The 12,978-nt window shown below is 40.6% G+C and overlaps 1 protein-coding gene across 11 annotated transcripts in view; it reads left to right on the plus strand.

Annotated features, from left to right (window-relative positions):
- Window positions 1-12,978, plus strand: part of tcf7 (transcription factor 7) — a 73,261-nt gene that overhangs the window by 43,788 nt on the left and 16,495 nt on the right. For all 11 annotated transcript variants that reach the window (XM_054730746.2, XM_054730748.2, XM_054730749.2 and 8 more), the window contains exon 4: window positions 6,083-6,209. In XM_054730746.2, coding sequence (XP_054586721.2) covers window positions 6,083-6,209 — 127 coding nt within the window. The remainder of the gene's footprint in view (window positions 1-6,082; window positions 6,210-12,978) is intronic.

Genomic DNA, 12,978 nt, shown 5'->3' on the forward strand with positions numbered 1-12,978 from the left:
GTCAGACCCACTTAATTGTTGCTGTGGCTGCAAGGTACATTAATCGCTTTGAAACGAAATGCTTCCGAAAAATCCCCAGATTCCCAAAAACTAAGTTTCCTACAGCGGAAATGCACCAAAGGACATGAAGAAATGCATAAACTCTGCCTATTTTCAGGTAAATTCAGGGACCGTGATATTTTACATTCTAATTGTGTTTAAACAAATCCAAAAATTCAAATGAAGCCCATTCTGACATTATATAAGTCGAGCTTCAATCATACATTTAAAACCCCTCCATTTACGATTGATTTGTGCCATACTACCCCTGATTTATGACGGCCTTCGAGGGTGGGTAATTCATCTGTTGTAAATTAGAGGGTAACTGAACTATTCCTTCATCTTTCTCTGTGTGTGTGTGTGTGTGTGTGTGTGTGTGTGTGTGTGTGTGTGTGTGTGTGTCTAAATGCGCAAATTGGTTTTTCTATCTAAAAACAGAAGGGTTTATGATGTATAGTTACCATAAGTGTTTTTTTTTTTTTTGCATGTGTGACCCTCATGTGCGTGTAGCTGCTCGTCTGTAGCAACAAAAGTAAATCTGTGTAAGTTGTGTGTGTGTGTTTGTGGGGGGTTAAAGGGGTGATTTTTTTTCTTAAACACAGAGGAGTTGATAATTATGGGTTAAACTAGTGCTCTCAGTCAGCCTATCTGTGTGTTGGGGGGTGGGGGTGGGGGGGCAGAGCTAAAGCCACTTCAAGGCCGACTAATTACCCCCGAGGAAGAGAGGAAACATAAATGGACGATTTTGCGGCTATAATGTTACAGCAAAACGGCTACATTGACCTCAGCACGTGAAACGGAGCCACAGCAGATGCCTGTATGTGTGTTTGCGAGCATTTGCAAAGGAAATGCCAAGAAGCTGAATATGTGTGCAAGCATTCGTATGTGCAAGGAAGTAAAAACTAAAAATCACAATTGTTTGTATTCTGTGGCACACTCCAAGTACCGTTGTTGCATCATGATCACTTTTTCTTAATCGGCTTTCAAGTTGTTTTTGAGCAAAGTTTTTGTTGCCTAGGTGCAGATCACTTGCTTTCACTGTTGTTGTAACTCAGTTCATATTGTTGCGTAACCTTTACACTCATACTTTCTGATGATGTTCACTGCTGTTTTGGGATTTTCCCTGAAAATTTTTTGTGATTCTGCATTTCCTCACTGTCTTTAGCTCGGATTGCTTCGTGAATCACAAATATATGAAATTGAATAACTGGTCTTAATTGCCCTATTTATTATTACATTTTAATGGAATTAGATGTGACGGGGGGTCTCTGTGACGGGTCTTGGCTAAATGAAGCAGCGTGAGAGGGAAACAGCAGCAGAGATTGTAAACATAAGGCCAGTTTCCACCATCTGAACTTCCAGGTAATTTTACCAGATGGACCTTCATGGCGTGCGTGTGTCTCCATTTAATGGGCTGGTCCAAAAGGACCACTTTCTGGGTCATTTCAGAGACTGACCAGGTACATGAACTGGAATGTCCTCTGAAATGGGCTGGTAAAGTCGCTGGGCGGGACTTGTGGTTAACTCGTGCTGATTGGTTGTAACTCAGTAGTAAATGATTCCTGGCAGATGTAGCCAAACAACTGGCATTTGTAAAATTGGAGGACTCACTGGTGAAGCAGAGTAGAAGGAAAATAAAATAAGCAGCATTGATGCTATTTTAAAATCCCATTTTTAATCTCCCAATACCGATTGGTATTCTTACAGATGATTAAACGCCATATTTACATCACACATGTACTTTTCTGGTACCCCAAATTGAATTAAAATGTGATGTGATGTTTATTTGACATGGACACAGCAATTACGTTGGACAAACCAGATGCATTGTTTAGTGTGTTAGCACACGTGCTAATTTGCAACACTTGTCCGTAGAACCTTTCTAAAAAGTAGAGTACATTTAAATGAAACACAAAGAGATCAACAATAAATCAAACAGAAAACAGATTAAAATTGCAAACAATTTTCAATAAAAAAGAATAAAAAGAAAAAAACAAGGCAATTTGAGCAGCAATGTAAGAGTTTAAAACTATTCATGTAGACATTGTTGTTTAGACTTTAACCATTTTTTGAGTTCTTTGTTAAAAACTTTACTGTCCGTTTCTAGTTTTAGGTCAGTAGGTAGAGAGTTCCAAAGTTTGGCCCCCTTTACAGAAAGAGCAGACTGACCAAAAGAAGTCTTGCACCGCGGGACGAGACAATCACCACAGGTGAAGGCTCGAGTGATCGTTCTATGAGAGCTCTGACGTCTGATGGCCACAGTAGAGAACAGTTTAGACAAGTTATCATTGAGACAATTGAAAAAGAATCTTAGAGTGCTAAAATTTATAAAATTTTCGAAAGTGAGAAGATTATGTTTCCTCAAAATGCGACAATGATGCCATTTCAATGGTTTCTGGTCCATAATTTTTATTGCTTGCTTGTATATTAAGACCATAGGTTTTAGAGTGGTGGATGAAGCCTGTGACCATGATGTAATGCAATATGATAAGTGGGGAAAGATCAGTGCATGCATGTACAGTTTAGCAGTTTGGTGTGACAGATTCCTTCTGAAAAAAACGGAAGCAGTTTAAATTTTTATTAACCTTATTACAGACGTGTTTAACCTGACTGTCAAATTTTAGGTGTTTGTCTAGGATGATCCCAAGGTACTTCACATCACTCCGTACTTCAATGATTTCCTCTTTAATCCTAACCTGAAATAGTTCCTGATCAGGCCTGTTTCTCATAGAGAAGCATATGGACACCGTTTTTTTTTTAACATTAAGAGTTAGGTGGGATGACTCTAGCCATTCTGAGATGTCTGATAAAGCCTGCGTCAGGCGCTCTTCTGCCAGGCCAGGTGTTTTTGTGGACGCATAAATGACGGTGTCATCAGCATACATCTGGCAGTTGACGCCTGAGCAGCTCATTGGAAGGTCATTAATGTACATTGTAAACAGCAATGGACCAAGCACGGATCCTTGTGGTACACCCATGTTGTTTGCAAGCAGACTTGACTTGAACTCATTAACCCTAACACACTGCTGTCTACCCTCCAGGTATGAACTGAACCATTTCAAAGCTTCATGTGATATTTTAAATTGCATTAGTTTATTAAGTAAGACTCTATGGTTAACTGTGTCAAAAGCCTATTTTAGATCCAGAAACACTGCCCCTACAACACATCCTTTATCCAGAGAAGTTTTTATCTTTTCAAGCGGATAACAATTTGCAGATTCTGTGGAGTATTTCTGTCTAAAGCCAAACTGCTGTGAATAAAGCAGTTGGTTGGACTCTTAAGTGATCTATTAGTTGCTCAGCTACAATCTTTTCTAGGATTTTTGAGACTATCGGGAGGATGGCAATAGGCCTGTAGTTACTTGCTAAGTCCTTTTCTCCCGATTTGTAGACTGGAGCAATTATTGCAGTTTTCCAGCTTTCTGGGAATCTCTTTGTTTGAATTGATAAGTTTACTAAATATGTGATCGGCTCCAACATATAACTCTGATGTTTCTTAATAAATGTCGTATTTAAGTTATGGATATCCTTTGCCATGGACATCCTCATGTTTGCAATCACTTTTTAACTTTATCCTGGGATACTTCTTTTATATAGAAAGAGTTGGTGTGATCCTTATCAAAGTCGTTAACAGGGTGGGTCATTTAATTTAAAACGACTGGCTAAATCTTTCACAGACTCAATAAAAAAATTATTGAAGCCATTTGCAATTGACTCATTACTATAAATGAGTTCATCACATATTTTAAGGCTATTTATTTTTGGGTGCTTTTGCTTGCTATACTTGGTTAGTCTGTTTATATGTTGCCACAGTTTAGAACTGTTGCCATTTGCCTCTTCAATCAGGTCATTAAAATAATTAGTCTTTGCTTTCCGCAGATCAGACACTACTTTATTTCTTAGTCCAGTGTAAATTAAATGGTCAGTATTGATTTTAGTCCTTAATGATCTTTTCAGAGCAAAATCTCGCTCTTTGATCAGCTGACTGATATCACTGTTGAACCAAGGAAGAGACTTTTTCTTAGGCTTTCTTTTCCAGGTTCTTGTGTGCTTACCAATTATACCATGAAGGGTCAAGACAAAACTGCTTGCACTATGGTCTGGAAGTTCATTCTTGATGACTGTTGGTCTCTGATTCTAATAAAAATGTTTGTGCAGTTGTCTTGCTGTAAAACTAAACAAATGTGGATTTGTTAAGTGGAGGCTTTCCTCTAGCTTCGGTCCTGATGTAAACAAAGTGAAGCTCACAGCTTGCTGCAGAGCTTTTTTGAGACAGTAGCTTCTAAATAGAGTGTAAAGGTCTGCCTCACAGCGCATCACCTTCAACTTTCTGTTACCGTGACAACAATAACTTCATATTTTTTGCCTTCTTTGTCACCCTGTCCAATGGCATACTGGTCAATCTGTCAGGATTTAGCAAGTTCTCTAAACAACAAAACTTTTTTATCCATCTTTGAGCACTTGTTTAGATTATCAAGATGCCGTCCAGCATTCCAAATTCTCTTCACGACCTCCAACCTGCGCCTCCCAGCCTTTGGCTGCCCGGCTCAAGAGGCAGCGAGTTTCGTTTTCACATGCCTCCACATTAAAAACGGTTGAATGGTTTGATCTTGACTCCACCGCCAGTCGTGTGGCGTACACATCAGGGTCCATTTGTGTGTTTGGTAAGTGTAAGACTTTAGGGTGCTGATGGAAATAAATCAAACTGTTGAAAGTGTGTGTGTGTGTGTGTGTGTGTGTGTGTGTGTGTGTGTGTGTGTGTGTGTGTGTGTGTGTGTGTGTGTGTGTGTGTGTGTATGTGTGTGCGTGTGCGTGTGCGTGTGTGTGTGTGTTAAAGTGGAGTGCAATGTGTGGAAGCTCTGCCTTTAAGTGATAAGGTATTCACTTTGTAACTCAGCAGGAGGCCCAGCAGGTTGCAGTAGATCTGCCCCTCTGTAGTGCTGATGTTACACACATCACACACCTAGACGTTAATGCAAATGGACCAACACACACACACACACACACGCACAACTAAGACTCACGCACACATCTGCCCATCTCGTGTTAGAAAATAAGTTTTCTGAAAATCTGCAAAGCTTTTAGGAAGAAAAAGCAGCTTTTGGACACTCTTATACAGATAAATCCATTGATGCTCCTCCAATCACTAACACACACACACACACACACACACACACACACATATATAAATATCTATGTTTATACTCCCTCCGAAACAAATCCCAGTGCATTGACAAACACTCACACTGCCAGGCTGAAACTTTGTTTAAGCTGGAACGGCGAGCTGCAGCCAACTCTGCAAACTGCTGCAACATATCGTGTGTCAGCCGCCATGCCGCGAGCATTAGCAATATCTGGTTTGCACATAAGTTATTGAGAGCCATTTGTAAACAGAAACATGAAAGCATACAAGCTCGCACGCTTGATCATCAAAGACTTATCGATCGAGTGGTCCTCCTCCTCCTCCATGCTTCACTGAAAACCAACGGGAGCAAAGTAAAGTTCTTATTTTTCCCCAGACATGTTTTAAACGTCCTCTTTTTCTCTTCCTTTTGCTCTTCTTCGTGTGTCTGTGCAACCTCTTGCAGAACTTTTGTGTCTTCAAATGTCCACATGTAGAACTCTCTCTCTCTGGGAGACGGTCAGGTTTCTGATTTTTGTTGCTTTTCTCCAGTTTCTGTGACATTTTTTTACGCTTTTTGTGTCTCTTTGCTATCAATGGTTAAAATGCTTGATTAAATGCAAGCATCAAGTTTTTGTTTGAATGAAATTTTCTGCACGTTCACCTCCCGCTTCTGAAACATGCGGTGACTAAATGCTAGATGCGTGTGAAACCTAAAACAGGATGAGTGCCCCCGTTAGGCTGGATCCAGTCATCGTTTTCAGTCCCATCTCTTCCATGTAAAATGAACAGGATATACAAAATAGAAAATACACTTTCAGATCATTCACGCCATCCAGTATCTTATTAATGTACCGTAAACAAAATGACAGAAATATGACTGAGTCATTTTGTGTTGTTGTTGTTGTGTTTCCTCAACAGTCCAACAAAGTCTCGGTGGTGCAGCAGTCTCACGGGATGCACCCGCTGACGTCCCTGCTGCCTTACAGCAATGATCACTTCAGCCCAAGTCCTCCACACCTGCCCACAGATATGAGTCAAAAGACGGGTGAGAACACACACACACACACAGCTACGTGTGTGAAGCGGCTGCACCAGCTCTGTCTCTCTGCGGCGGTCCCACGTCAGCTCTGAAGTGGTCCGTTCCTCTGAAGGGACCGCCAACCACACACACATGCACACAAACACACACAAAGATGGAAACAATTAGGGTGACAATCGCACAGACCATCACAGCAGCTCACACACGGTTCTCCTTTGCAAACTTTTCAAGCAAACACACTGCACTCTGTTTGGAAGTCACAAACAAACACACCCTGACATTTAAACACTATTGGAGCGTTGCCTTGCTGGGGGCGGAGCCTAGAAGGTGACAGACTTGTCTTCGTGAACTTTTAGCTCCGTATCTGGCAGTTTTTAGTTTTTAGTTTTTTTTTTAATCTTGCAGTTGATGTCATATTTTTATATCATTTTCCTCTTACTTTGTGATCATCCCTGAAATGTAAATAGTCAGTCGCTGTTTGTACGTTCATTATTGTACTTTTTGTTGGATGTGTGTGTTTGAGACCATTTGAGACCAGATATCTCATCCTAGCTTCACTACAGAACATGAAATACCCTCTTGGGTGGGCCATATGAAATCTGACGCTTCCTCAGATCTTCTCTTGATGTGGATGATTAAAAAAGCAAAAGTGACCTTTTGGGAAACTTTTATCATGCTAATTTATATATTTTTTGTAGATCAGCTCTTTATTAGGAGTCGTTGCTTTTATTGATTGTGGTTTGTAGGAAGAAATGCATTTTTTGTCAACCCTTAGTAGCCATTAATGAAATCACCTCTGCATTAGCGATACTGTTTGGGTTTCCTTGTTTATTTCTGCTATTTAGTTGTTTGTGCACCTGGCTGTTGCTGAATGCACACATTGAGTTGAGGATTGCACAAAATCAGTCAGTGCAGATTGTTGCAACAGCTAGAAAGGCAGGAAAAACTCCCGTTCCAAAGGCAAGCTTCCTCTACCTCTATTATTATTTAAACACCGTAAAAGTCAGCTTGCAGGTCTGCTGTTTGGCAGGAGTTGCATGAAAGCTTTTAGAGCTTCCCTGGTATCAGTGTTTACACGTGCAGTGACCTGTTTGTCAACCTTGATCCAGATGAGGTTGGACTTTCTTCAAATCACCTCTTCTAGCCAGGTTTTGGTGACCTAATCATTTATTTAAGCAGATGAGTAAATTTAAAAACGGGACATTTCAAACGAAATGCAAAGTGCCAGAGAGGAGGAACGAAATGCAAATATTGAAGAGGAGAAAAAGAAAGTGCACCCTTAGTGAGTGATCTGAGGAGTGTGTGTGTAAACTTTTAGAGAATTGAAACTAAAACTTTTATTTAGTTCTCATTAGATTTATTCCTGTGGTTTCTTGGTAAAGTGTAGTAACTGTGCTGCAATAAACCCCAGCAGGCATTTGTAAAAGTTGTGAAACCTTGGCCCTGTGTGCCAAACTAAAGGTGAACACTCTAAAATCATGGCTCCTGATGTGATATTTAAAGCTTTTTATGACAGCGTTAATCTCAAGTTAAAACTTTTTAAGTTTTTGCATCCAAATAATAGTTCAGAAGAAGAGACGTTTTATTCTTTGAGAGAAAAGAAGTAAAGAACAAGACAACAGAGCAATGAAACACAGACGTGAGCTGAATGGAAGCCTTGTGCTGCTGTGATTAGGTATTAAACTAAGAGACCTCTGGTAATCTCCCTGCTTCGCCTGGAAATCCCCCCTTTTTCCTGCAAACACACGCTCCTTGTCTCGTCTAGACTGTGTGTGTGTGTGTGTGTGTGTGTGTGCGTGCGTGCGTGCGTGCGTGCGTGTGCGTGTGTGCGTGTGTGTGTGCCTGACTCAGACTCTGACTCTGACTCAGCTCTTAATGACAGACTGAACCACCTGCTTCTACCTCACACAAACACACTTCTAACACCTGGATGCTGCATCCAGCCTTCCTCAAACCTGAGTAGACACACACACACACACACACACACACACACACACACACACACACACACCTTACCTAATGCCTGTCAGCTGATCACAGGTATGGATGACCTCACTGGTGGACTCATTTCATCTTTACACACCGTCACTCAGCATGGATTTAATTTCTTTTGTTCTCATTGCCATTTACTCTGAAATGAGGGGTTTGCTCACTTCTAAACATCTGAATTAGCAGAACTGAATCTATTTTAGTAGAATGTGATTCAAATATGTCAATTATTTGCATTTTATTTGCTATTTTTTTTATATTTTAAAATAATTTTCTTGTGTCCGTATGTGCTAAAATGACTCTTTACACAATGAATGAAATGCCACTCAGTCCCCCACCGCCCGCCGTGGCCAGAATACCGCATTTGCAAATTCAGAGTGCCTGTCCGGTCTGTTGGACTTGTTGGAAATGGAGCTGACATACCTTTGGCTTCAGTCTGCTCCCAGCACATTCCCTGCATCAGTGGTCCTCTAATGGCGGCCCGCGGGCCACGTCCGGCCTGCGAGCCCTCTCTTTGTGGCCCCCAAATCCCACGCGCACCCCCCACCCCCACCCCTGACGGCCGACCGGGAGGTGTAGGATAGATAGAGCTGAGGAAGATAATCAAATAATCAATGCATCGAGATGCGGGCATTCTGCATCATAGAAGAGGACCATAATCAGTTATAGTGGAATATAGTTTTGTTATTTTAGTGGCAGCACCAGCGTAGCACCCACATCTGTTAGAGCGGTGTTCTCCACATTTACTGGGTAGGAAACTTTGGTCTGCCTTAATGTGGTACTGCAGGGCTGAGCGCTGGAGTTATAACGAGACCGAACCCGAACCGAATCAGCCCGATCAGTTCTGTTGAATTTGGGCCGTGAATTATGTTAATTGAGCGCATTGTCACGCAGCGCGCTCCGCTCGCACGCGAGAGAGAGAGAGATCCTCCTCCAAACACACGTTAATATTTTCATAATTTCATTATTGTTTCTCCTGGAAGTGCTCAGTCAGACCGAGTGCTGTGATGTCGGGAGATCCGGTCTATGGGAAGGAGTGGGGTCAGTGACGGCAGCTGCAGTGTAATCATCTTATTTAGGGACATGGAGAAGTTAAAAGGAGAGAGAAATAGAAGACAGGAGTTCTTATTCCACTTAATTCTTTTGTTTGATGATGACAAACTGATGTTAAATTCAGCTTAAAGAGAAACTGGGAGGAAGCTTTGGTTAATTTTAAGTTACAGGAGATCTTGTTTCCTATCTGCTCCTCCAGAGACAGCATGAGGACATGAGGGTTACATGGTGACATGCTGTCTGAGAACCTTTACCAACACTTTAAATTCACTATTTTTTTAAATAATCCGTTCCTGTTTAACAGCTGTTCGTTTCATGATTACCGTAATTTCCGGACTATAGAGCGCACCTCAATATAAGCCGCACCGGGCTAAAAGCCGCAGACATCTACTGAATTGAAGACGTAGTTTAACTGAACGTAACTGAACTGATCAGTATCAAACAAAACAGAAAAGTTATTGATTAGTTTATTCATCGTCCTCTTGCGCACTGAAACCACTGAAGTCTTCTTCAGTGTCGGAGTTGAACAGCCTCAGAAGAGCTTCATCACATACCTTTTCTGTGGCGATGTCAGTGTCGCTGTCATCATCCCGGGGTGAAGCTGGGAAAACAAGCAGCGCCGTTTTACTGTGAAAAAAAATCCTCCTGGGCGCTTTCCGTAGCACTCCTTTAACCATTCCTTCATTAGACTTTCCAGCATACATCCTTTCTGGTTGACTAAAGCCACACCTCATTATAAGCCGCATGGTTCAAAGCGTGGGAAAAAGTAGCGGCTTATAGTCTGGAAAATACGGTAATCAACCTGTTGCATTTTTGAAATTTTGCTCTTTTTCAGACGCTTGTGTTTAAAAAAAAACTCGACCTGAAAAGTTCTAAAACTCTCTGTAAAGCTGTATTTTCTTTCTGCTTTCTGAGCTTGACTCAGACCTTTAACCATTAGCATGGTACAACAAATTCTAAGTGACTGTGTGCAAAAACAGCACGCACTTAACGTCTCTTCTCTCAGATTTAATGTCTGTGTCTTTGAACAAGAATGAAAAGGTTAAAAAGCACATTTTATGATGTTGAAACAGTGAGGCCGTTATTATTTGGAGTTTCTGCATCTGTCTGTGTCATTTAAGTTTTCCTACCTCATTTGCAGTCTGCACCAAAGTTTTAGACAACAATAATCACAAACAACCTTGCTGCCTGGTGCGTTCATGAAATAAATAGGAGGAGAAACAAAGGTCGTCATGCAATTTTGAAGCATTTTTTGTAGCTCTGCATAAATATTAACTGTGTTAACAACCATCAAACAAAAGTCACACATTCCTTTTATTCATCTGGTCTTGTTATTAGTCACACGTCGCTTGCTGAAAACTTTACAGGGAAATCGCTGATTTCCCGTTTTCTCTCAACACTGTGTGGGCAGAACGTTCATGCGACAACATCTCTGTCGGCTTTCTGGCAGATGCTCGGATTTTTGATGAATTCTGCTTAAAGATTGGCGCTTTACTGTTTAACTTCCTTTTGTGTGTGTTGAGCTCCAGCTCTTGTTTTATTCTCACTTCAGTTTACTTCCTGTGCTATTTCCATCACCACCCACTGTCTGTCTTCAGTGTTAAAACACGAGTTCTTTAGTTAAATGTTACTAAAACAACCCAAAACCCTTTACCCAAATGGTCCAAATTGATCAAAATAACGTAAAACATAAAAAGCGGCAGCTCTCTATTTAAAAGGAACTTGACCCCAAACTACTTCTGTAAGGAGGTGCAGAACTATTCTGACATCCATAATATTCCACAAATAAAATCTGTGAAAGGGTTTCCGTCTTTTTGTTACCAGTTTCTCAATCGTCGACTCCTAATGTTTTTTTTTTTAGGTTTTTATCAGTAACTTTTAGTAAAGCCTCTGTGTTTGCTGGAATATTCTATGGATGTGTGTAGTTTCTTTTATCTATTGAAAAAGTATTTTTAAAACACAGTTTTCAGATCTTCGCTGATGTGTTCTATGGATTCAAGTAAATTCGGTAGCAGTTTAGTGTTGACTGCTGTTCATAGATTACTGATAACAGGTATCAGGTTGATTACCTGAGGCTGCCCTGTTTGTGTTTGCTGCGCTGGAAACCAGCTGGTCAGTCGAGCCATTCCAGTCACTTCTGCAGTCGACCAAAACACCATACGCGATTCAGAACTCAAGCTCCTCGCCACTCGAGCGAGCGCCATCACATCACTGTTTTTCAGTTATGACTGTTGGCTGGATGATAAATTGTAATATACAGTGTGAAAATGCAGAAGTGAAACGTGTCTGCGCTCACCGCTTAGGTACGGGTGGGATATGGCACACGCTATCAGACGGGACCCTACCTCAGCAGCTGCATTTGGGGTTATTTTCAGTTTTGTTTTTCATTAAAAAAACTGCATTTTAGACAATTTTTTTTAGTTTTTCTTGTTTTAAAGTTAAAGTCCCATTAATCAGCACATACTGGTGAAATTCGTCTCCACATTTGACCCATCTTTGTGGGGAGTGTCCAATAAATGACACATTAAGAGGCATGCAGATTTTAAAAATGTTGCCAAAAAAATGCTTTTAATCAATGCATTTATTATTATTACTCACACAAATGTTCTACACAGAATATAAAGAGGATTCCATAACTTACTTGTAAATTGATAAAAGTTAATCAAAGCAGAAATCTGTTTTTCATGCGATGGCTGAAAAATCTACTGCAACTTTAGCCGCTCTTCCTTCTTCCATATTTACAGCCAGAAGCAACGTTTGTGAGCACACGCCTCTAGCTGCCAACAGAGCTAAAACACATGTATTTATTCATACATATATATATTTTTTTAATTAATTAATTTATTTATTTATTTATTCTTTTTTTTCTTTTAGACGTACCTGCCCATGAGACAGGTTGCGAACTCTGCATCAGTGTAGGTACTAACGCAAACGCTTTGGATTGACATCTGCACGTAAGCGGATGTCTAACATGGACCTTGAGTCCGATAATAAAGTTGAATTGAATTGAGTAACGCTATTGGCTAATTCTGAGCAGTGCCCAATTCAAATTCCATGGGGCTGTACGGAACAGGGGTGGGCTTAGTGAAAATAAATTGATGTATTACAGTTATTAAATCACAGGTGGGAATATCACTTTTATAGATTTCTAAAAATTCATACATAATTCTTGAAAAGGGGAAAACTCCAGATTTCAGCTTTGTTACCTTAAAAAGGAAACTCGGTCTCTATCAGCTTTTTCTATTTGGTTCTTTTTCCTTTAACAGTTAATAACCAGGGTGTGAGTCGCTTCTTTTAAAAGCACATCACAAGGAGTGAAGTCGTGTATTCGAAGTGAAACAGGATGAATAATAACCAATCTTTATTATTACTGCAACTTTTGTTTTTTCTTTTAAGACACGTAACTTTTTGTTTTTGAACCTGAGTAAAAGTTGTACCCGTCTTACTGTAAGAAAACTCTCCAGGTCTTGGGCTCTTTTATGTACACCACACAGGCCGACGGTCAACTCATTTAAGGGCTCTGAATCTTTGCTGCTTTCACTCTCAGTGGTTATAACCACCGCAGCATTTTATCAGTACAGGAATACTATTTTCAGCTCTCAGGTTAACAAACATGTCCTAAAACTGAGCTGAAGTGACTCACACGGCTCTGCTTTGATCTGTTCCCCGATACGCCGACGACAGGGACCGTGAGACAGTTTGAGTTGTTATTAGATGGCTGCTTTAAAAGGGG

This window comes from Nothobranchius furzeri, chromosome 10, assembly GCF_043380555.1.
Source record: "Nothobranchius furzeri strain GRZ-AD chromosome 10, NfurGRZ-RIMD1, whole genome shotgun sequence".
In the NCBI taxonomy this organism is placed as follows: domain Eukaryota; kingdom Metazoa; phylum Chordata; class Actinopteri; order Cyprinodontiformes; family Nothobranchiidae; genus Nothobranchius; species Nothobranchius furzeri.